This window comes from Podarcis erhardii, assembly GCF_964252035.2.
Source record: "Podarcis erhardii genome assembly, chromosome: 15".
Classification (NCBI taxonomy): Eukaryota; Metazoa; Chordata; class Lepidosauria; order Squamata; family Lacertidae; genus Podarcis; species Podarcis erhardii.
Window position 1 is genome coordinate 40,883,393 of NC_138505.1, and position 26,385 is coordinate 40,909,777.

General features: G+C 42.2%; 1 protein-coding gene across 1 annotated transcript; it reads right to left on the bottom strand.

Annotated features, from left to right (window-relative positions):
- Positions 1-1,860: 1,860 nt before the first annotated feature.
- Positions 1,861-17,112, bottom strand: LOC309329749 (vomeronasal type-2 receptor 26-like; the record flags this gene model as incomplete). Its single annotated transcript, XM_081840758.1, has 9 exons — positions 1,861-2,762; positions 2,952-3,078; positions 4,607-4,834; positions 5,690-6,550; positions 9,819-10,110; positions 11,773-11,988; positions 13,678-13,840; positions 15,260-15,545; positions 16,177-17,112. 9 exons carry the CDS (start codon positions 17,110-17,112, stop codon positions 1,861-1,863), a joined length of 4,011 nt encoding a protein of 1,336 aa, XP_081696884.1.
- Positions 17,113-26,385: the final 9,273 nt, after the last annotated feature.

Sequence of the window (26,385 nt, forward strand, 5' to 3'; positions counted from 1 at the left end):
TATAGATCAGACGAACTTAGGTGTATTAATTTCAGTGGTTCTACTCTGCAAATAAGCCAGATAAATACTACTCTGTTTTGCAAAAACAAGTTTGCAATTGCTCTTTTTATTATCCAATATGGTTTACATTGTATAGCAGAGAATATAATCCAAAATCTATGATATTCATGTTTCACAGCATCTGTGACTGTCAGATTAAGTGATTCAGATTGTGAATGTGAGAATCAAGCTTTGTTGCAACGGAAAACCAAATGTTAATGGTGTGAAAGGAAACACAGAGGGAGGTTGAGGATGAAGTTGGGAGAAGACAGTGAGAGCCATGGGATCAGGTGATGAGAAAGCAGAACAGGCAGAAGATAGAAACATCAAGAAGTGGAATCAAGCAATGAAGAAGCCAAGATCACAATGCAAAGAGAAGAAAATATATATTTAACATTCCTACTGGGGGGGAAATCACATGGAAACGTGTTCTGAGCATGCCAGTGTATGTTTGGTGTAAGTGTAGCATACATGAGCTCACCAAGTGTACACTATGAAGGATAGAGGTTTTTTACTTACAAAAGTTCATCTGTAAGCTTTGTGTTTGGGTGCTCATGGAAAACAATTTCTTCAAATACAAAGCCGAAATAAGAAACAATCCCTCCAATGATTAGGTCCCCTCTCTGGTAATTCTGGTATGGAAGCTGGAAAGGCTCCATCATGGTGCATCTAGCAGAGTGTTCCTTGCTCTCAGTTGGAGGCAACTGTAGCCACAGGAAGAGAAGGATCAGCAGCAGAAATGTTCCTACCATCGTGGGGCCAACAGGGATGCCGAAAGTCACATTTTTCTCTAATCCACCATAAACTGCATTACAAGAACTCTCATTGAATGACTCTGGATTATTTTGATAAAGGGAAAATGCCAATGATCTAATTCATGAAAACCTGCATGTTCAGAATTTCTCATGTGGGCTCTGAATGACACAGGATTTATTTTATATACACTTTCACACACTGACATTCATTGTGTTCATGGCCTGAAAAGGTGTACAGGGGATTTGGGAAGGTGAATGATAAATCCCAGCAATTTGAGATAATTACTAGTTCCAAAGTTATCTCCTTAGAGCATTGAGCTCTGTGACTTTTAGTAAGATCTAAATAATGATGCACATTTGTTATTGAGTAGTTCTCTTGTAATTGCGAGTGCCACAGGCAAGTAAGCAGTCCAGCTGCAAACTCTTGATCTGAAGGGAACTTCCTATTTTCCCCAACACTCTTCCTCAGTCTCATCTGCACTATTTCCTCTACCTGTACATGTGTCACCAATGAAGACATGATTTTCAGGATTTTGTACCACAGGGGTGTTTCCTTGTATACCAGTTAAGGGGAGAGAGGAAATAAACTTAAAATAATGCAGGATCCAGTTACAGGTGCAATAAAGAGTATTACATTTCCTTACAGAAAGTTTAGTGTAGTGCTATGGACATAATGTTTCTTGATTTCAGTAAGGCTTTGGACAAAGCCGTCCCCCACCCCCCCCATGATATTCTTCTGAGTGGAATGTGTGAACTGTTAGGTGGATTTGTAGCTGGTTGACGGACCGATCCCATTTTGTTGCAATACGGGTAATGTCCCAGGCCAGTTGTGCTCAAAGGCATTGCCACGGAATTAGTACTGATCCTCATCAGCAGCACTGATGGAAATAATTAAGCAATTCACCACTGTCCTAATTGTGTCCTCACACTTTTTCCTAAAGGAATTCTTCAAGCTGCTCCAGATCTTTTTTATCGTTTACTCCCAGGTTTCTAATTACATACATGTCAATAAAATAGCAATAACAGACACCAAAAATTACGAACAGGATTCAGAGTTCTGGATTATTTAAAACTGTCTTCTTATTAGCTGCTCCCTGCTGTTCAGCTCAGGCCTCAGTAAAATAACATAGCATTTGGGGGAAAAGATGCAGCCCAGTAACCCACAACTGGAGGCCAAGATGGAGAAGATCTCCACAGCCACCATGTATTTGCCCTTGGTGCTCAAGTAGGTTGGAACAAAGGAGAGCCACACACTGCAAAAGACCAACATGCTGAAGGTGATGAATTTGGCTTCATTGAAACTGTCAGGCAACTTTCTACCTAGGAAAGCCAACATGAAGCTGACTATGGCCAGTAAGCCCATGAATCCCAGGACACAATAAAACATAAGAGTGGAACCTTCATTACATTCTAATATTATTTCTTCAGTCATTGAGTCCATGTCAACGTCTGGGAAAGGAGGAGAAGTTGCCAGCCACACTGTACAGATTGTCACTTGCATAAGGGAGCAGGAAAGAACAATTGGGGTTCCCAGTGGCTTCCCTACCCACTTCCTCATTCGGGAGCCTGGCTTGGTGGCCATGAAAGCTAGAACCACAATGGCAGTTTTGGCCAATATGCAAGAAATTGCCACTGAGAAGATCAAGCCAAAAGCAGTTTGTCGAAGGAGGCAGGTGACTTCCTCAGGCTGGCCGATGAAGAGCAGAGCACAAAGGAAGGAGAGCAGGAGGAAAAGGAGGAGAATATAAGTGAGGTTGCAGTTGTTGGCTTTAACTATGGGAGTATCTCTGTGCTTTGTGAATATTTGAAGCACCAAAGCTGTGATGAAGGAAAAGAAGAGGGCAAATGTGGCCAAACTGGTCCCCAACGGTTCTCCATAAGACAAGAATGTTTTGTCTTTGGGGAGGCAGCCATCCTGTTCATTGTTTGCATATTGATCTCCAGGGCATTCTAAACAGTCATCCATGTCTGAAAATGAAACAGGAAAACTTATTATTAAAAAAGGTCTTCAGTCCCCAAATGGCACAATGCATCTAAGAGATGCCAGAATATATAACGGCTACTTCCATATTGTTTTCCCACAAAAGAAAGGAGCTTCTGATGTACAGATAAAAAATGTGTGTGTGTGTGTGTGTGTGTGTGTGTTACATTCCTTACCCTCCTTGTTTGAGATCTTCCCTTCTGGACACGGAAGGCAATCATAGCAGCAGAATGGCTTTCCTTCCTTCTTGTTCTTTCTATAGCCTACATGACAATTCTCATTACACAGAGAAGTGGGTTGTGCCTGTTCATAAATGAAAGAAGGAAATAGTTTAGAACTTATCTTCAAATAGTAAAAATGACAGTTAAGCAATAGCTTGCTAGAGGTTTTTGGATTTATATGAAGATGATCTTAAATTCAGAGCTAATGGTAGCATTGGAGCTTCTACCATTACTCCAGTACCTTTGCTTTTATGAACACCATATTAGTAAGTATTTGAACTTCTTCAGAGATTAGCATGGCAATATCTTATTAAATTAGAAAATGTTCAGGGAAAAGCTTATTGGGTCACTATCTCATGAATATAGAAATCACTGAATTGTTTTTGACGTATAGTTGCAATAGAAATTATTGAAATTCTGCCCTGTGCAGGTAGTCTAACCACTGTTTCTTTATTTTGGAACTTGCGAACTATGCTTCCAATACTTTCTCTGGCAACATTCAGTGCATTTCCTTTCTTTTTGTATACTTGTATCCTTGCTTGTGAAGGGCGATAATCCCTTCTCTTACCTTCTTGGACCATTCTCCTGACTTAGAAATATGGCTAACATACAACAAAATTTGACACTCAATAAGCCCCTTGTGAGTTCAAGTATTTCATGTGTTCCAGCTCTAGCACACCTGAAGCCCTTGATTAGTTGCATTAGGTGTGCATCAGGTGAGACAACACCTGTTGTATTTGTGCTGTTGTGATGGATTCTATTCAGGGGGTGAATAATAGTGAGACTGAAGAAGACAGTTGAAGTTGCATTTTCAGTTGAATTTGGGGAAACCACTTGAAGCATCCATTTAGTGGAGCTATTTCAATTGCTTTTGCAAACAGTTGAAATTCTGTAAATTTTGATAATAAACCTGATTTGCAATGGGGGTTACAAGTTGCAATTTCTGGGGTACAAATTAGGGCTGTGGAACAGATCTGGCCAAATCCCAATCTGAATCGGGCTGATTCTGAAGGAAAGGCAGGCAGCATCTGCAAAGAGCAGCATAGAGCTCTTAGCAACAGAGCTTTCAAATAGCCCCATACTGCACTTTGGATATGTGTGCCTGTTCTAAGCAGGGGGATACATGAGGGCAGTCAAACTGTGCAGGATTGAGCCCTCCATTCACCAGTTCCTGAGTAGAGGGTCCAGTCATGCTGGCTGCAGGGGTCTTCTTCACCAGTGGGTTCCAATCAAGAGTAAATCTTTCTGCTTTCGGCCATATTGTTTGAAAGAGATTGATTTTGGCCCATGTGTTCCCTAGCCCAGCCTCAGAATGGGTTGGCAGCCTGTGTATAATCCTGAGAAGGAAGGAAGGATAATAATGTATACACTTATTAAAAGACATACTGGTATTCCTCAAATGTCATTGACTAGTGACACTTTCTTTATAGCTGAGACACTTCTGCAAATAGACCTAGAAACAAGATAGCTTTCCTTTTATCAGTGCTACAGCCTGATATTTCCTTCACAGATTGAGTCTGATTCTGATAATTGATGATTCAATGTGTTGAAATGAGGCAGTTTTTGGAAACTGTGCAAAAATATGGAGAAAACCTTGAATAAATTCTTACCTGGTTGAACCAGTTTGGCCACACAATAACATCATCATGAATGGTTAACCTCTTTTCTGGGGGAGCTTGTGAGTCCATTGTTCCAACTTTGACTCTCAGAAATGACTGATTTGGGAATGTGACCCAATTTATTATATCAAATCCAGCTACTAATTCCCCATTTTGGTCAAAGGAAACTTCCTCCCCGACACTATTATTAAATGAAACTCTTCCCAGAAAGTGGTGGACCTAAGATTGAAGAGGGGGAAAGCAATTAATGAAGATGCCAAAAATAATTAAATATAAGTAATATTTGTACAAATAGAGTGCTTATCTTTAGCATTTAAGAGGTATAGTTCATGGTCTCTAAAAGATGTATCTTAGTGTCTTTCTCTCTGTGTTTTTAATGAGTTTCTTCTTCAAAAATGGATGGAGCTAAAAATGAAAAAGGAATTAATGAGCAGTGCTGTTTCCTAGAAAAAGAGGTGCTGGAACTCACCACAAACACCTCCCTCATTCCCTTGGAATGGCAATGGAGCCCCCCTGAGAGGGGAGAGAAATGAGTTCCAGGGATTTCTGGCTGAAAAAAAGATCTGCTCATGAGGACTTACAAAACAGGGACATTGTAGAACACAATATTCATTTTAAATGTTTTGTGAAGGATACGTTTAATCGTAGCAATGTTTATTGTGGTGGTAACATGTGGTTCTTTTAAGAATTACAGTAAGTCTTGACCCAAATTTCATAGACATTAGACCACAAATATTAGACAGGACGTTCCTTCAGATAGGAGGAGAAGCTGTGTAGATAAGCTGCTCATCACTTTCCAGGGATTCAGGGCTGCCTTTGTACAAATAGTGATAGCATGATATCGTGTACCTAGCCATCTATAGCCACATTTTGCTATTCCAAGTACAAGCTTGAAGTGATGGCAGAATTTCATCCACTATGTTATCCCAACCATTAAGTGGATAGTCACTTTCTCCCCGAGAGGAAAGTGGAATGAGTTTCCCCTACTGACAGAGGTATTCCAGAAAAGTCCCCCTTTTAGCTCAGCTCCAGAGTTGATTACAGACATCTGTATTAACTGGAAGACAACATTACCTGCCATGGCTGTTGCTCTGTAAGTTCCCATCTTGCTCCACCTGCCATTGCTCTGCAATTTAACTTGGTGGACTGCATGGTGTGCAAAGCATGTGCCAAAATATAGATTGCATTGTAGATGCTGTAGCTGTGGGCTGTCATGCTCGTTTCAAAAACAGACCCAGGAAGGCTCTCAATATTCTCCTCCCCAGTGCAGAATTTGCCATCTTTCTTCTCTGAAGAAGGGTCGGGAAAACCACAATTAAATGCCTCTTCCCAGAAAACCCTGAGAAAACGATCTTCTTTTTCCAAGGTAGGCTTTCTCATCTGAATAAATTTCTGGAATCCTGGAAGATCCTTAGAGTGAACTGCAAAGGATAGAGCCCCATGGAGGAATGTGATGTCCCAACCTCTTTGAAAGGGAAATGCGGTGAAATCCATCTGGGCTGTCATAATCCAGACTTTTGTATTTCCTTGCATTGACACATCATTTGTTTCTGCAAGCCTGGGTATCGTTCTCATTACCATAACTGTGTGAATTTCACCATGCACAACCACAGCATTGGCAGTGCTCCCCACAATAATGCTGATTTTTTTTGAACCTTCTTCCACCAATTCATCAAACTCACCAGAAGATGTATCCTTAGGGAAACTTTCTATAAAATCAAAGCAGATACCCTTCTGGGCAAAGATGGGGAGAACATTTTGTACAAATCTCTCTCCAGTGTCATCATGGAGAAAAAGCACACCAATCCACATCCAATGGAAATGCAGCAATAACTGGAGGATGCCCTCATATTGCTGAGTCCCATCTGGGAATATCCAGTGGGTGAAAAGGGCTTGAATGTCATTATTCGTCACAGGAGAAGAGCCATAGATGAGCTGAAAAGGGTCATTATTAAAATCAAGGGAGGAAAGATGATAACAAACGCTGATTTGAAAACACCCAATCCAAATTTCAATATATCAACCAGGGGGATTCAGCTTTTTGTTTACAGTGGTACCTCGGGTTACAAACGCTTCGGGTTACAAACTTCGCTAACCTGGAAGTAGTACTTCAGGTTACAAACTTTGCCTTGGGATGAGAATGGCAATAGTTGGTCGCCCGATAATGGCAGACAGGAGCTCTTTCGACTGAAAGAGCCCCAGCGCTGTGAAGCAGGGGGAGACCGTGAGAGTGTCATGGTCCCCCAGAAAAACCTCAGATCGGGCGGTCTGAAGACCTGGTGATCAGATGGGTGCCCTATTGCAACTCCCCCACTCCCCAGCAAGCTCGTAAGAGCTCCAAGAGCGAGTAGGTTTGAAGACGCGGCACAGCGGAAATGATTGCTTCCTTCACCGCACAAAGCTCCGAGTCTGACAATCGTGAGCGGCCAATTCCTTCAATAAAAAGACTTAAAATTCAGAACTGTAAGTAAAGAACAGAGCTCTCAATTTGATCAAGATTAGCGGGGGGGAGGGGATTCAAAAACGGAGGTTGATTCATTTTGTTGAAAGAAAGTGGAGTTGGTGTGCAAGGACTGAAGCCCTAAATGGGGGAAAAAGACTTTCGAAAGTTTGCAAGCTAAATTATAGCTCCCCTTCTGCAGGGGGAAGAGGGGGGGAAATATTCTAATTGTCAAAAACCCTGCGGGACTGTGTTGTTAAGCAAAGAGGTTCCTCCATTCTGTTGTGGTCCTCCCGGGAGGGAAAGGCTAGACTCCATTGTGACGTCACAATGAAAGAGGAAACATTCAATTCCCGTTTCCACTGACTCTGTTACTTTGTATCCTGCAGCTGTCTAGATACACGTGATTTTGGAAAACTGTTAAAATGATATATAATGAAATTCAACCAAGGGAATTTGAGGAAGTCACTTAATAATGTTACCAAGATTTAAATAGGATGCATGTATGTTTGTTTGTTTTGATTTTTTGAAAATCAATAAAAATAAATAAAAGAGAAAAAAGAGAATGGCAATCGTGCACCAGCAGTACGCTGGCAGTGGGAGGCCCCATTAGCGAAAGCGCCTCTCAGGTTAAAAACAGTTTTGGGTTAAGAATGGATCTCCGGAACGAATTAAGTTCGTAACCCAAGGTACCACTGTATATCTCTTAATTTATAATTTGCAGTTTGGGGGAATACTTCGGTATTAATGTATTTTCATCAAATAGAAGAATTGTGCAGTTATGTTTATGGCAGAATTTGCTGTCTTTCATATGTAGATAAAGGAAAGAACAGGTAAATGGCTACCAAGACAGCCAGTCAGCAAGGGGGTGGAGCCACCCTGAGGAAAATGTCTATAGCTAGAGAAAGGACCCTCTGAGCTTAGATAGCATGACAGTGTGTGGAGTACTGTTAGAGTTTTCAGGCAAAAGTTAACTGGAGGGCTAAGTTTGATCAAGGAGAAGTAGAGCTGTGAGGATACCAGGTGCACCAACTCCTAGGGGCCGAGGCAGTTTCCTCCCCACCAATGTACTTTGGGGGGGCTGAGCCCCCTCAATATTCAAGGGGCATCCAGCTCCTCATGGCATCGCGCGCATGACGTCAGGGTGCCGTGTGACATCACGCGCATGATGTCATGTTGCATTGCACAAACCCGTTAAGGGGGCTGGAGAGATCACCTGGGTCTGTTGCGCTGTTTGGAGAACCTCAGGAGTGGGATTGATAGAAGGTGGGGAAACTGACCGAAATACTACCTCGTATAAGAACCAAAGTCTGAAACTGTAACACCTATGCAATTAGGCTTAAGAAACTGAAGTAACGCAACTGGAAATGAGCTGATTGTTTACCAGTTGTAACATCAAGCTGAAAATAAGCAACTGTCATTAAAAAGAAGCTGTACGTTTACTACCTTGTTTTGAAGCCTGTAACATCAACTAAATTTAATGTAATAATTAATAAGTTAACTGTTTCCTGAAATAGTTTTATCTCCTGATATATCTTTTGTTTTACCAATTTTGTTCTTTAAAATAAATGTTAAAGTTATATTGGGAAATGTATAAGTGATTTTTCAGTAGGCATAGCAAACACACAGTTGTGCTACCACAGGCAGCAGACGTTTTGTTACATTGCGTGGACAGGCGGAGTCCCCAGATCCCGAGTGGTCCCCCCGTCATGTGGAATAACGACTCTAGACAACGTGCTATGGGATTAAATTGGCCACAACTTTATTAAATTTCAAATGTGGGTAGACCTTGGCTCAGGCATTGGGCGTTCTCCCACCCCAGTCCCCAGCCGGGGACCTAGGGAGCATCAGGGTTATCCAGTGTGTGGGGGGGGGGATGGGCCGGCTCTGGAGAACATATGTTCAAGCAGAGATAGCCGCCCCCGTTACGCCGCCGCAGGGGAGAGCAATGACGACCTTTCGGCGTACGGCCAAAGCCTCCCTTCAAAAACCCCTTTAACGGGGAACCCTGGTATCGCCGCCGCAAAGAGGAAGATGGACTAAAGGATTCCGCCCAAGGCCTGATACCGCCAAAGTTGTGACGTTTTGCTACGGGAAAGGCGAAACCTGCCAATGCAGGGAAATTCCTTTCCGGCCCTTTAACAGCGACCTTATCGTAGCAGCGCCCGCATACCTGTGGAGACAGGTTAACCTGCAAAACCTATGAAGAAAAGTTAACCTGCAAAAGAAGACATTAACTGAGGGTGGGTAGGGTGGGAGAAGCTCTGGAGCCAAGTGAGGATTAACAATTAAGATCCACCCTCTATTGTGTGGGCAGGTAATCCCTCCCCTTACCTGGCCTGGTTTCCCTGGCAACACTTCCCCCAGGTGGGATTGGACAACTCGCTGGGGCAGGCGGGGACCTCCAGGTATCCCACCTGAGGGAAGGCAAAGCCTATGCTGATGGGGCCACTCCAGATCCAGGGCTGCACGCGTCCACGCAAAAGGCGCCCCCCGTTTTAAGTGGGGAGCGGTCATTCCTGCACAGGAGTAAAGTCTCCAATGAGGAATTCTTCCACCTGAGTTTTTCAGGAGGTGTGGAACGGAAGCAGACACATTTTCCACTACCTGCATTTTTTATTGAAAAATACCAACCTATACCCACTACTTGCCATTCCCTTGATATTTTGTTCTTCAATTAGCAGAATGCAACCCATTGAGACATAGTCAAAGGCAACTGTAAATGGCTTTCATGATGACCCATGTTCCATGCAAACCTCTTACTCTTGGCATCTTGTACATGGACAGGATGGTTGACATGTGGAGACATAAATCAGAGTTTGGCCCCCCAATGACCACCTTTGGAGTCTCCTGAACATCACACTTGTAGTTGGGGAGGAGTCTTTCTTGGCTAGAGAGAAGTTCCATGGAGGCTTGATAGGTCCAGCTTGGACTAAAATGGCTGTTATAGATGTGGAAACCCAGAGACATATTGGGCAATATTTGGGGATCTTCATTTATCTCTTTTACAGCAAATGCCAAAGCCAGGATATGCTGGTAGAGTGGTGTCATTGGTCTGCATTGGGAGCAACATAGTACATAACAGTTCACCTTCACAAAAATGCATTGCATTCCCACAGTGAAGGAAAGCGTGTAGATATATTGAAACACGAACCTGGATGTTTTGCTTCCTTGAACATCTAACTCCTAGCATGGCTTTCAGTCCTGCTAAATACAATCATCCATGCCCAGATACATGCACATGAGGCCACATCTCACAGGAGGTGCCTCTGCCCCACTTCACCCCCCATCCTCACCAATGCCTGGCCTCCTGGGGTTGCACAGTGGTGGTGTCTTCTGGTGATAAACTCTGTGAGCTCACAAGAGCTTAGGAGATCTCACTAGACACCACTGTGGCAGTCATGGCAGCTGTACAATGGCAGCCGCACGAATTCCCTGTCCCAAGGCAATTGTTTCTATTTACCTCACAGCTTGGCTGCCCCCATTGCTACTAGTTCTGTTCTATGGAGGAGGAGGAGGAGAAGGAGGAGGAGGAGGAGGAGGAGAAAAATCTGGTGACCGAAAGCTTATAATAAAAACACCTCTAACTCTGAATGAATTACCACTTGGCTTTGATTAAAGTCAAATACTGTATTACATAAGAAACCCTTCACTCAGCATGGTAAATGAGTGGAAAGCCTTAACAAAGTGAATAGGATTGTTACTTTTTATGCTGCGTTCCAAACCGTTTTTAAAAAGCTGAACACTGGTATAACCCTACCATAGAAAAAGAAACGTGTTATCACACACTGCAGTAGTGGGATTGAGATATCAGATCTGCCCCTATGTCTTATAAACACCAGAACTACGTAGAAGGAAAAGAGTGGCAGTAATCACCATACACTAGTGGCCAATATCGTGAAAACATTTTGGAAAGTATGTCTGTATGACCTCAAAACCATGCTAAATATCTCTGTAGAAGATTACAAAAACTTGGCCTATCACTCAAGATCCAAAAAACCGAAGTGCTGCACCAAGAAGCACAAAACAACCCTTCTGCAGTACAACAAATCCAACTCAATGGTGTAACTCTGGAAAATGTTGATAACGTCTCCTACTTTTCCACAAGGGCCAACATTGATGCTGAAATCCAGGATCGCTAGAGCTCTGCCAGTGCAGCTTTCTCTTGGTTGAAGTGTAGACTGTTTGAGGACTGGGACATTTGCAGGGAAACCAAAATGCTTGTTTACAAAGCTATTGTACTACCAACCTTACTGTATGTTTGTGAAACATGGACCACTTACAAACGCCATCTCCAACTCCTTGAAAGATTCCCTCAAGGGTGTCTCTGAAAAATTTTACACATCACTTGGGAAAACACACGAACTAATGCCAGTGTACAGGAAGAAGCAAAGATCACCAGTGTTGAAGCAATGATTCTTCATCATCAACTTCATTGGACTGGTCGTGTTGTCTTCCAAAGCAAATACTCTATCTTTCTAATGATATACTGTAGATGTTCAATCTAATGGTATACTTTTCTTATGAGCCATCAACCCTTAGAAATACAGCTTTTCCTAAAGTTTTCCACAATTTTGACCAATAGTGTAATGAGCATCACCTTCATCATATGTCAAATGCAGAAACATATTCATTACAGATAAACAATATGATTTTTAAGCATACACAGACGCGCACACAGACACACACACACACACACACACACACACTTCCTTACAAAATGTCATCGAAGAGTTCAGGTGTAGGAGGTTCATCAAAGGCTATGCTTGAAGTTATATAGATTTGAGACATAATACCAGCAATAACAACATCTCCAGACTGGAAATATTTGTGAAGAATAGGAAGAGGGTCACGGATGGAACACGGAGCAACAGCAGCCTTGCACTCATCTGGAGGAAGCAGCACTGACGCCAACATCATGGAAAGTACCATCCTGCACAGAGCATGGTAGGAGCAAGAGGAAACTTGCACACAGTCTGAGGCAGCAGCACAAATACCAAGATTGCAAATATTACCATGTTGCAGGGAATTTTTTAGGCAACAATTCATCTCTTTGCACATTGTCATCTGAGTGATACTGAGCAGCAAAGTCTCACTGGGATGGTTACGAAAGCCAGATTTTTGCAGGGAGAAGAATCAGTGATCAGTCTGACAGAGCCCTTGGTGTAAGGCCAAGCTCTGAACATAACAGGAGATATTAATAGTATCTGCAAGTCTTGGTTCATAGTTTTCATGCAGCTACTGGAACTCCCCAGAGAGTCAACGGAATGATCGTGATTACTTTTATAATTACAGCAGAGTTAATCAGCTGTGCTGGGTTGTTGTTTCTTGGTGAGGTGGAGTGGGGGGACATGTTTATCACATCACAGCCAAAGTCTCAGCTGGTCTTCCTTAGCAGGGAGAGTAATAAGGGTTTATGGAGATTCAGCAAAAAAGAAAAATAGGTTACCCAGAAAACTACTTAAGATGAAAATATATAATAAAAGAATAACTGCTTTGCAGCCAATTCTTCAAAGAGGTAAAAAAACCAAAACCTTTGCATAACCTATAAATCTAGTATAAATGTGCATTACATTAACTAACACCAAATGGACAGACCATAATTTTCAGTTGAGAGCCAGTGTGTGTTGGACTAGGACATGGGAGACCCAATTCATTACAGTGGTAACTCGGGTTACAAACACTTCGGGTTACAGACTCCTCTAACCTGGAAGTAGTACCTCGGGTTAAGAACTTTGCCCCAGGATGAGAACAGAAATAGCATGCGGCGGCAGCAGGAGGCCCCATTAGCTAAAGCGCTACCTCAGGTTAAGAATAGTTTCAGGTTAAGAATGGACCACCGGAATGAATTAAGTTCATAACCAGAGGTACCACTGTACTTCCAATCCAGCTACTAATTCCCCATTTGTATCTGTCCCAAATGGAGAAGATAAATTCAGAGAATCTGGGTCTCATTTGCAGGGAGATGAGTGCCAGCAGGTAATAAATGCCATTCAATTGTTTTGAAGTCCCACTTGGAAATGTGGCAACTTCACATTGTGAAGCCAGGTGGATGTGTACATGCATGTGTATCTACAGGTGGATGATGACGGAAAGTAAAGCCTTGGCAGAAGTTATGTATTTCACACTGATGATTTCTCCCCATGAAGGGATATACCTTTAGCACCCGACAAATGGAAGATCAGTGTATTGACAGGATAACAAATTGACAGAACAACTTTATGGGGTTAAAAATTGGTCTCAGCTTTATTGATTACAGATGTAGGTTTGAGGCTTTTTCTGGGAATGAAAAAGATGAAAAGGATGAGTGTTGAGAAATACAAGGAATTACTTTTTCTGCTTTTCATTCAATTAATGCCAGCAAACAATGCAATAATTAAAACCATCAACACAAATTCATTCCTATTTGCTCCTCAGAATTAAGTGGTCTCTGCTGTTCAAGTCAGGCCTGAGAAGAATTATATATAATTTGGGGGAAAAGATACAACCCAGCAAGCCTGCGCTGGAGGCCAAGATGCAAAAGACCTCCACAGCCACCATCTGTTTTCCTTTGGTGCTCAGATAAGAGGGAACAAAGGACAGCCAAACGCTGCAGAACACCAACATGCTGAAGGTGATGAACTTGGCTTCATTGAAACTGTCCGGCAACCTCTTGGCCAGGAAAGCCATAGTGAAGCTGACCATGGCCAGGAATCCCAAATAACCCAGGACAGAATAAAACATCGCGACAGAACCTTCGTTGCATTCCACAATGATTTCCTCCAGCAGAGAGTTCATGTCCACATCTGGGAATGGAGGAGCCGTACAGAGCCAAGCAGCACAAATGCTGGTTTGAACGGAGCAGCAAGCAAGAAGCACAGAGTTTGTGAGAGATTTCCCCACCCATTTCCTCATCCTGGATCCTGGTTTGGTGGCCATGAAAGCCAGAACCACCGTGATGGTTTTGGCCAAGACACAAGACACAGCAATGGAGAAGATGATGCCAAAAGCAGCTTGTCGTAAAGAGCAGCTCACTGGGTGAGGCTGGCCAATGAACAGCAAGGAGCAGAGGAAGCAGAGCAAGAGGGAAGTAAGCAGAGTGTAGGTGAGGTCCCGGTTGTTGGCTTTGACAATGGGAGTGTCCCCATTCCTAGAGAAGACGCCAAGTATCAAAGCTGTGACCAGAGAAAAGACCAGAGCTAAGGAAGCTAAAATGAACCCTAAAGGTTCTGCGTAGGAAAGAAAATGTTGGCGTTTGGGGATGCATTGATCTCTGGCCTTGTTTGGAAATTGGTCATCTTGGCATTGGAAACAATAATCCATATCTGAAGAAAATAAAAATGAATGAATACAATGAATGATATATGAGTTCTGAGAAATGTTGCATTAATTATTTGGTAATTAATTTGGTAAGTGTATATTAACAACTGTTTGTACAATCTCCTGCCAGTATGCATAATCCACAATCGGCTCTACATTTTGATGGGCCTAAAATGCAGGGATTGTTCATCTACTCTGTCCTTCATCTCAAATGAGTGATTAGAAATATTGGCTTTGGTTGTACCATTAGCTAGAGTTGGTCACAATTCTTTGTGGTACAATGTGCAAAACAGCAATACCAGCTTCACTGGGAAAAGTTGAAATAGGTATTAGGAAGCCTTCTACAAAATAGCAGATGATGTCTCCTACCCGTTTGATTTGAAATCATCCCATGTGGACACGAAGCACAATCATAGCAACAAAATGGCAACCCCTCCTTCTTTTTTCTGCTGTAGCCTGGCTGGCAGCGATCATTACACAAGGCAAGGGGCAGCACCTAGCCATAAAAAGAGGAGAAAATGTAGCTCTCTTGTGCCTTCTAAAAAACACAATTTTAACCAAAAAGAGATCTGTTGGCTGATTAACATTATCCAACAGATCTCTTTTTAACATTGGGTCTCTGGACCGTAATAAAGATTGAGGATGATGATTAACATTATTTCAGAAAGGTGTGTTGTATAAATAAACAAACTGTAGTGTAAATATTGTGAGTGAATGAGAAGGGATATTGAATTTTTAATCTTCATAAAGATGGATAATGGAGAGAGGACAGGGAAGACAACAGACTTTGAAATACAGGGAGCTGACAAAGAAGGTAAAATAGGAAGCACCACAAGACAATCAATCTTCTTTCAAAACAGATGGGTAATTTAGCCTCCCCCTGTCTTCTGAGATGTAAATCTCACTTGGGTCAGTATAATTTACTCCTACAACACCGCATTTTAAAAAATCCAATGGTCCCACCTGATTAAAGGATCTGTGCCATGTGATGGCTTCCTCATCCATGCTGAAGTCTGCATTTTGTGAATCTTGTGGAACTATCTTTCCTACTTTCACTCGGGAGAAGGTTTGGTTTGGAAAAGTAACCCAGTTAATAATATCAAATCCACTTGCTAACTCCCCATTCTCATCAAAGGACACTAAGTCACCAGCACTGTTGTTGAAGGAGGTACTCCTCAAGAACGAGTGCAGCTAGACAGAAGAAAACAAAGGCAAAGTTTAAAAAAGGAGAGCTTTTATGGATTTTACAGAGGAGAAGTATCTATCAATATATTTCACACAATAGAAAGTAGTCCAAAACTGTGCAGTCTACAACATTTGAAACACATAAGTATTTCTAGCAAGTATAGCTGGCCTGCCACTTGTGTGAGGGTTCAGCTCTGGGGTCCGTGTGCAAAGGCAAAATGGTGCCATGTCAGGAAGCCCTGGAACTGCCCCTCCTGCAAGGTGGGTGGGTGGGCAGGGAGAAGGGGGCAAAGAAATGGAGAGCAGCTCATGGTGGGTTTTCCCTGATCTCCATTTGTTTATTTACTTCTCCCAACCAACGTAAAATGAACTTAACTTGCAGGCCCACTATAATCAATGAACATCACTGGAAGGGAGTTAAAAAACAGACCAGGCAACCACATTTGAAAATAGCCCTCTATGTCCCTCTTTAGTGCAGAAACAAATGCAGGTTCTAGAAAATAGTTGGTGGACAGAATGGGTGGGCAGTCATGGGAAGAAACAAACCTTAATATTTTCAAACATATTCTTAATTTTTCACAATTCTCCTTTCTCTTGCTCAACTTTGCAAAGGTTTACTCTGAATAGGAAATCTTACCTGCCAAGGTTGCAGTTTTGGATGATCGAGCCCACCTCTGCCTGACATCATTCTGCATTTTGACCTGGATGAGTGCATCTGATGTAAAGTATGTGCAATGGCATAAACCGCATTATAGATACTGTAACTTTGGCCAGTCATGGTCATTTCAAAAATATGCCCAGGAAGGCTCTCCAGACTCTCATGGCCAGTGCAGGTCTTTGTGTTTTCATTGCTCTCATTGGAAGCAGAAAATAAACAGCTGAATGCCTGTTGCCAAAAAGCCTGGAGGAACCCATCTCCATTTGGAGAGTTGGGGTTCAGGGTCTGAAGGAATTCTTTAAATCCCTGGACTTCCTCTGTGTGAATTGCAAAAGACAAGGCACCATCAAAGACTTGTATATCATAATACCTTTGCATTGTTTCTGAAGAGAAAGCCCACTGGGCTGTTAAAATCCACACGGTGCCTGTAGACTTCTCTGCAATGTCTTCAGCTAATGAAAAGAAATATTGCATCCATTTCACAACTGCAATGGTCTGAGGTTCTGCAAACAGAACTAATATGTTAATTTCTGAGGCTACCAGGAAAGTGGACTTGGCCCGAATGAGTTCCAAGAACCTGAAATTATCTAGACCCTGAGATATGGCTGGTAGTTTTTCATCGAAAGCTGTACAGACTCCATGCCGGGAAAGCATTGGCACTAAGCTTTGCATAAAGGTCTCCCCATTTTCATCATCGGATGCCACAATTCCTACCCATGTCCATTGGAAATGTAGAAGTAGCATGACAATCCCTGCATATTGATATTTCTCATTGGGCACCGTTCGGTAGAATGTCTGGGGCTGCAACTCTGGGCTTCTCACTTCAGCTAATACGCAGTAAGCAATCTGGAGGAAGAAATCAATCCCACAAGAATTGTAGAGTTCTAACTTACGGTTTATAAATAGAGGCACCATATTTTCATATACTTTGTGGTGATGTGCACCACTAAAATAATGCAAGATCTGGACCTATACCCACAGGTTCTGTTAGTTGGGAAGAAAGAAGTACAGATCAACGGAACTGTGAAGGGATTGTCAGTTCAGAAGCTGTTTTGTCCTTGGACATCATTGGCCATGTTTGAAAAAGAAAACGTTCTGACCTCCTTTGCCTGGTCCTGGCACAAAGAGTCCTTGAGAAAGAGTACTTCCAGAATGCTGCTTTTATTCTTAAAAAGTCTTCTCCAACCACGACTGACAGCTCTATACATATCAAACGCAACCAGCTTTCTACCAACCCACACCACACACAATCAATGACCACTCTATGTATACAGGTATAAGTAGGTAAAAGTTTGCATGAGTCATGCAGGCTTTGCCGATTCCTTGAACACTGCTGACACATACCGACTCGGTTCCTTTTGTATTAAAGAAACAGCGGCCAATTTTAGGCCGTGACAATCATGGTATATTTCATGAGTGGGAAACTTGTGGTTCTCCAGAACTTCCTGGACTCCTTGACCATTGAGCAAAAGTGGTCGGGGCTGGACTTCCGGTCGAGCCACGGACCCGTCGCAAGCGGGATTTTCTCGGAGAGAGAAAATCCGGGCTTTCGGGGGAAATCGGGGGTGCTACAGGGCGCAGAAGCCCCCCAAACCCCTCTGGAGGGAGACCAGAGGGTCAAGATCCCAGCGGAGCCAACAGCAGATCGCCTGGCCGTCAGGTAACTCCATAATAGGAGCGAAGAGAACGGCGGGCGGAGAAGCAGGCACCGGGAAACCATTGTCTCCCCCCCCCCGAAAATGCAGCCCCAGGCTTGCAGGGCGAGTGATTGATTCTCAATTTACAAGAAATTTGAGCCAATTTGGGATTTATAATTGGATTTCTACAAAAAGGAAGGTTTTGGAACAAAAAAAAGAGTGAAAACGGAGGTCAGTTTCATCTGAGATCGGACAGTAACGCATGACTGAGAGCAGAGTCAGGAATGAGAGGTTGGTGATACAGCAAGCGACTTGAACTTCTTCCTCTGAGAAAGTTTGTTAAAAGTAATACACAGCGTTGCAAAAAGTTGCAAAAAGTGGGTAGATAAAAGAGGAAGGAGAGATTTGTTATTGTTTGACTTTGGAGGGGTCTTCGTGTAATGATTGGTTTGACAGAAGGAAAGATTTATTGAGGCTTCCCTATACTTTTGGTTTAAAAAAGAACTGTGCAATAAAATAGCGCCTTTGTTTCTCCTTTTTGCCAAAGCTTAGCGCTACCCAGTAACAGAAGGAAGAAAGAAGAAAAGAGATAAAAAGACGGATTGAAGGATCTATTGGAAGATATTGGGCAACGCACTTCCTTTTTGGTATTTTCTTTTTTTTTTTCTACAGTCTTTCTCAGCTTAACTTTTTATTATAAAAGGATCACTGAGCTTGAATGAAGGTCTTTATGCTAATCCCCTCCTCTGAATGAAGGAACGGTTTATTTGGTTACATTCTGATAGAGGGCCACTTGAAGTACATTGGGACTTGATACTTATTGGGATTTGATTTAAACTGAGATTTAATTTTTATAATTTTGGATTATGAGACTTTGGTTATATTCTCAGTTTCCTCTTTGTGCTTTTAGGGGATCCTGTTTTTTTGGTTTTTTTCTTTACAATTTAAATGCACTATCTGCCAAGTTGATTTTACAGGTATATTGGGATATTTAGACAATTGGAAAATACTCAATATTTGGGCTTAATTTCATCAGCTAAATATTATTAAACTCTGGATTATTTTTTCATTTTCTTCTGTCTCTTTGCAATACTTCTGGTTATTTTTTCTTTCATTTCTTTTTTTGGTTATATTTTTGGTTAAGGGAATATAACTGATTTGGATATTACTATCATCTAACCCTGGAGTCTGTGGAGCTTTGATCGTGGTTCGGATTGGATTTAGCCTAAGTGGTGGCAAGAAGAAGGAAGAAAAATTATTTGGTGTCCTGTCCTTCAGGTTTTTCAGTCCTATAACCATGTTTGGAGAATATTAATGGAAATTGGGGTTTGATTGTCAAATATTTAACAGGAGGGTTATCTCTGAAATTCTTTGAACTATAATTTGAATATATAATTTAATAATATATAATTTAATAATTTAATTGAGACATAAAAATAATTTCCAATATTTAAATTTGTTATCGGGCCTAAGAATATTTTGGGAGGTGTATGAACATATTAACTTTGTTCCTCTAGAAAAAGTGTTGCTTCTTTGTTAATCTGTTGTTGATTGTATATTGAGAGGGAAACTGTTAGGATTTGGTAAGACTGGGGGGAAAGACTGAATATAATGTCTCACACACAGAAGAAAGCGAGCGAAGGCGGAACACCGGCGGACAGGAGAGGATCTAAACAGGAAACAGATTTCAGAGGAGAAATTTTGAAAATGTTTGCAGAAAGTAAAAGTGATATTAAGCAGAGTGAGAAGAATTTAGAATCAAAATTAGAACAAATGGATAAAAGAATGGGTCAGATGGATAAAAAAATTGATGAAACAGTGAACTGAAAGGACAATAAAAGGAAGTGAGTAGGAGGACACAGACTTTGGAGGAAGGGATGAAAAGGAATAAATTGGAGATGAAGGAGGTGAAAAAAGAAGAAGAGAAAATAAGAACAGGAATGTTGGAAATTAATAAATCACAGAAGGAGGTCTGGGACGCGATTGCCATGAATGAACTTAGACAGTGAGAAGTGAACCTGAGATTTAGGCTTGTCCCAGAGGTGCAAGGAGAGAATATTAAAGAGAAATTAATAAAAGAGATTGCACAATGGATGGAGCTGCAGACAGAGGAGGTTGCAAGAACAGTGCAAAATGCATTTCGAATGAAGATAAGATCAGCGAAGGCAAAGAAGTTTCCAGGAGATTATCTGATTACATTCAAAGATAAAGAGATGAGAAATTTGATACTTCAAAAAAACAGAGAAAAGAAATTGAACATAGATGGGAATTATATAATCATTTTTAAAGATATCCCAATCAGGCTGTTAAAACAGAGAGACCCATATAAAGCAATGGTGCAAATTCTTAGGAAAAATAACATAGAATTCAGATGGGAATATCCGGAAGGGATTTCTTTCTTCTACAAAAGTAAAAGACATAGACTTACAAGTCTGGAGGAAACAAGCAAATGTTTGAGAAGATACAAAGAGCTACGAAGTGAAGATGAAGAGGCAAGAGGTGCAGAACCAGGAATGGAGGCTGCAGGAGGAGTGGACTTGAAAGAGATGGAAGAAGAAGAAAGGAAAAAGATAGAAGAAGAGGAGGAAGAAGAAGAAGAAGAAGATAGATTATAAAATTTGTAATAAAAATTCCAATATGGCTAAAATGGCGCTGAAATTATGGACTTGGAATATTAATGGGATTAATGATAAAAAAACAAAATAAAATTGAACATTTAAAAAAGGAAAATTTGGACATTATTTGTTTGCAAGAAACTCATGTGGCAAGAAGACATAAAAAAGTTTTGATTAACAAAAGACTAGGAAATGAATTTATATCTTCGGATGGGACTAAAAAGAGAGGGGTAGTATTGTATATCAGGAAAAAAATTGAATCTCAGCAAATTTTTAAGGACGAGGAAGGCAGAATTATTGCAGTCCAGATCAAGTGGCAAGGAGAAAAAAATAATAATCGTTGGGATCTATGCACCCAATGGTAATAAAACAGATTTTTACAAAAATTTAGAAGAAAAATTATTTGAATATATGGATCAGAAGATAATAATGGGAGACCTAAATGGAGTGGTGTCAATAGAAATGGATAGATTTGAGAACAACAGGGATGAGCAAAGATGGAAAACTACCTAAAACCTTTTTTTCAATGACAAAGAACTGTAATTTGATTGATATTTGGAGACTTAGACACCCGCTGGAGAAACAATTCACATTTTATTCTGAATCAAATCAATCCATGTAGAGAATAGATCAAGTATGGGTCTCAAATGAACTAACCCCAAGAATCTCGGACATTGAAATTCAACCAAGAGTGATTTCGGACCATAGCACAATAAAACTTGAACTAAAAGGTTATGACGAAAAAAATTTTAGATGGAGAATTAATGACTGCCTTCTAGATGATCAAAAAGTTTTAGATAGTGCGCAAAAGTATTTGTCGGATTATTTTGTAAATAACTGCAATAAGGGGACAAAAATGAATACGGTATGGGACGCCAGGAAGGCTGTGATGAGAGGCTTCTTTATCCAGCAAAATGCTTTGAAAAATAAAAACTGAGAGAAAGGTAAGAAGGAAATTTTGAGGCAAATAATGGAGAATGAACAAAAATTGATTAAAAAAACCTAATAATGTGAAGATAAGACAGAACATAAAGACTACAAACACAATTTGCAATGATAATTAACAAAATGGCTGGCGTGGCAGATAAAGAAAAGGAAGGAACAGAATACAGTGAATAAGATCATCATTGAAGGTGCAGAGATAGATAATCTGAAAGAGATCAGAAAAGGATTCTTGGACTTTTATAGACATTTGTACAAAAGTAAAGGTAAGAACAACATGAGAAAAATAGAAAGATTTTTAAGGATAAAGAGGTGCAGAAGATCCCGACAGAAAAAAAAGATAACTTGAATGCCCCGATTGAAACTGAAGAAATCAAAGAGGCAATAAAAGAGATGAAAAAAGGGAAAGCTCAAAACAAAAATTTCCTCTATATCACTGCTATTGTTACTGATACTCTCTCCCTCAACTCCCCCCTTTTATTTTTCTCTCCCTTTTTGCTCTCCCCTCTCTCTCTTCACCCCTCCTCATTTTTTCCCCTTATCCCACCTTTCATTTTCCATCCCCAACTTTTTTTTTCTATCCCTTTTATTTTTAAAAATCAACCCCCCCTTTTTTAGCCTGTCCGTCAGTTTGTTTTTGAGAGGGGAGCCCTTTCCCCCCCACCCCCTCTTTTGAAATAAGACTTTCCCCCATACCATTGCAGCAGCTCACCCTCCCTCCCTCCTCCCCTCTCCCCCTCTCTTTTCTTCTCCTTCCCTCCCCCACCCTTCCCCCTCCTCCCCTCATTCTCTCTCCCTCCTCCCTCTCCATCCCCCCCCTTCCCCTAAAGGAAACACATACACACATTCATATCACCCTATCATAATTTGCCCCCTCATACTATAGCTAAAACTACTGCTGCAATCTAATACCTCTGATATTACTGTACTATCTCTCCTCTCAACTCTTTTTGTCTCTCTCTCTCTCTTCTCTCTTACTCCAATCTCCCCTCTCCCCCCCGCCTCCCCCTTCTTCTCTCTTTCTTCTTCTTCTTCTTCCCTTTTCTCCCTCCACCCTTTACATATAGCCTATTTGTCTGTCTCTGTTTCTAAGCGCACTCCCAACCCCAATTTCCACCTTAACTGGACCCCAGTACCCCTTTGGGTATATACAACCCCCTCCTAAAGACATATTTCCCCTGGCCCCACCCCTCTAATCTCTTGCATCTCTACCTGCTAACCCCCCTCCCTTTATATGAACTGTCTGTCCGTTAGTCTACCCACCTCTGCTTACCTGCCCTCCCCCCCAGCCTCGGCGGCACCGCTGAGGCAACTACAGAAAACCCAAGAGAAGTTCTTAAAACACAGGCTAGAAGTGACACAAATGACCGCCTAATCCAAACGCTCTGTAAAAGCCACCAGCCAACAAAGCCTGATCAGCTCAACAACCCAACAATACCCAGGAATCACCACAAGCACAACTCCTAACCACCACACGCCCTACCCCAAGTGGACGCCAAGCCAACCTCAAACCAAAACTATCAGGGAGACTGAGATTACACCAACCAGGGAGATGGCAAACAATGCTAAGATGGTAACTCCCCTTCAAGATGATGACCACCCAATAACGAAACGAGATCTGAGGGAAATGGAAGCAAGATTAGAAGAAACACTGAAGGCCACAATGGCTCCCATGCAGGTACTAATCAACAATCTAACCTCCAAAGTGGAAGCTCTAGAGAACAAAAACCAAATGCAAGAAAAAATAATAGAGCAATACCGGGAGGAGAACGCACGTGTGAACAAGAAACTGGACGAACTGGTAAACCAAATGGAAACAGAACACAGAGAGATGAAAATTAAGCAAGCCGACCTTGAAGATCGCAATAGACGCTGTAACATCCGCTTCCGCAACTTTCCTGAAAAAGCAGAGGAGAAAAGCCCAACAGACCTAATTATACGCTGGCTGAAAAACACAATCCCAGGCCTGAAACTTGAGGCAGATGACTTGGAGAGGGCTCACAGAGCCCTAAAACCTATGCCAAAACCCAGCGCCCCCCCAAGAGACATCATTGTATGCTTCACGCGCTACAAAAAGAAGGAAGAGGTATGGAACAACCTCAGAAACTCAACCAACCTTCGATATGGAGAAACCCCCATTCTGGCCCTACAGGACCTATCTCAGGATACTCTAAACCGGAGGAAAAGCCTGCGCCCATGCACCCAGCGTCTCCAACAAGCAGGGATCAAATACCGATGGGGCTTCCCCTTCCGTCTCATTGTAACAACCAATACAACACAACACATGGTTACCAGCATACCTGAGGCCCTGCAACTACTAAAGAACCTTGAACTCGACCTCCCACCGGAATGGCAACCGACAAATCCACCAAGTGACAGCCCCAACCACGAGGAAACAACAGCAAGCAACTGGACGACGGTACAGAGCAAAAAGAAACAACAGAAGCGGCAGAACAACGCAAACCAATACAGACAAGCACAACGCTCAGAACCGTCCCGCCGGCCATACGACACAAGAAACCAGACCAAGACTAACCAAACCAATTCATCGCAGATGGACAACCCTACAACAACAACTGCAGCTCAATGAAGCAACCAGGAAAAAACCCCACAAACCGAAGGACTGGTGATTTCTCCCCCCCCCTTTTCCCCCTCTCCCCCCCCAAAACATAGATTTAGTTAACACCATCAACATTCCCCCCAGCCCCGCACCCCCACAGAAACCCCCACCCCAACACCAGTCCAGACGACCTCAACCACATTCCCCATCACCCACACCTTCAACATCCTCATACTCCATACTAAGGAAAAACAACTCCAACCTTAATAACACAACCCACAATCAGGCTAAAATCTGATACCCAACCAGCAATATGGTGGCACCAGAGCGTACCAGCACCCACATCCCCACCCCAACACACCAACAATGTTGCTTATAACATTGGCAACATTGCTTACGAACCTTATACCTGACAGCGACGTTACAAAGTCACTTCACACTGTCTCGCTGATCACCCCCTATCGCAGACAACAGGGGAGATGGCCTGTCCTTGAACATGGCCTTCCACACCAGCTGAGACCTAGGACCAACCGGCTAAATGCCAGAGGGCCCAAAATACCCCAAACAAACACCTATATGACTATATATAGGAAACTCCCTACAACTTACCCCCTACTCTTTAACCCAAATCTCACTCTACTCCCACTAGCCCCCCACCCACCACACCCTAGGTCAGCGCAACCCCACTGGTTCTTTAAACAACACGAAGAGAGAGACACAAGACAACCCGAACGGGTTGGCAGGGAATCGCCCCACATAAAAGATAAGCAAGATGGCTAACCTAAAAGCAATTACATTAAATGTGAGGGGGCTGGGAAACCCCATCAAAAGAAAACGCATCACCTCATACATAAACACCATGAAACCACACATCACCTTCCTACAAGAAATACACAACCCACCCAAAGGCAGCAAACTCCTGAGCGACCCCCGCTTCAGTCAACAGTGGGTCGCACAAGGCTCAGGGAAAGCTCGTGGTGTAGCCATAATACTCAGTAGAGACCTGAACTTCACTGCCACAACAGTCCTCAAGGACAAAAAAGGCAGATTCATTTTCGCTAAAGGGACACTAGATGGCAAAATCAAACTGACAATCGGCTCCATATATGCCCCAAACACCAAACAATTAGAATTCTTCCAGAAGACACTAAACAAATTCCTCTCCTTCTCTGAAGGGGAAGCAATCCTAGGAGGGGACCTCAATCTAAATATGAAAGGTTTATCCCTGAAAGATATCCACCCCACAACCCCATGGGCAACCTTCCTCCGAAGGAAACCCCCAACAACTAGGAACTCTTACAAGTTACTAAAAATGCTAAAAAACAGGGGTCTCTACGACATTTGGGGTGAGCAAAACCCGGGAGACATCAGCCATACATTCCAATCAGGACGCCATGATACAGTGTCCAGACTGGACAGCATTCTACTCACACAGGGTCTGATCCCCTCAGTGGAATCAACAAACATAGGTAACATTAAAATCACAGATCACGCCCCAGTAGAAGTCATCGTTAAAATAGGAGAAGGAACACAAACCACCCCATCATGGTCCTTCAGTCCCATCCTAACTACAAACAAACAAATTAGAGAGAGTCTCACAAAAACCCTCCAAAACTACTTCAAGGAAAATGATGTAAACAATATAACAACCCCCCTCCTATGGGACGCAATGAAAGCGGTCACCAGAGGAGCTTGCATAAAAGAGAAAACATTCCTTAAAAAACAAACCTCCTCAAAAATCAGCAAAATAGAACAAGACATCACAGCCCTCTCATCACGCTACAAACAAACAGGATCTAAAAAACTCCTCAAACTTATAGAACAAAAAAGGAGAGAACTAGACTCCCTAGAAATTAACAAAACAATGATCAACATTCTATACTCTAAACAACGTTTCTACGAATATGGAGGGAAAAACTCCAGATTACTAGCAAATAGATGTAGGAAAAAAGCACTCAAAACAAGAATACACTGCATCACCAAAAAAGACGGCAACATAACATTCTCCCCCGAAGAAATAACCTCAGAATTTGCAGAATTCTACGCCAACCTATACACCTCCCATAACCCACCAGAGAAGGAAATCAGAACATTTCTAGCAGGACTGACCATGCCTACCCTAACTGATGAGGAACAGGAATTCATGGACAGCCCTATCACCCCAGAGGAAATAGATGCGGTCCTCAAAAACCTGAAACCACACAAAGCCCCAGGCCCAGATGGCTTCACAGCAGAATTCTATAGGAAATTCAAAGAACCCTTGATGCCCTACATGACCCGCCTATTCAACGACATCATAAAAGGGGCCCCCATCCCCAAAACCTGGACCCACTCCAAAATAGTCTCCATCCCAAAACCACTAAAAGACAGCCTCAAAGTAGAATCATACCGCCCAATCTCATTAATAAACCAAGACTACAAGATATTCACATCA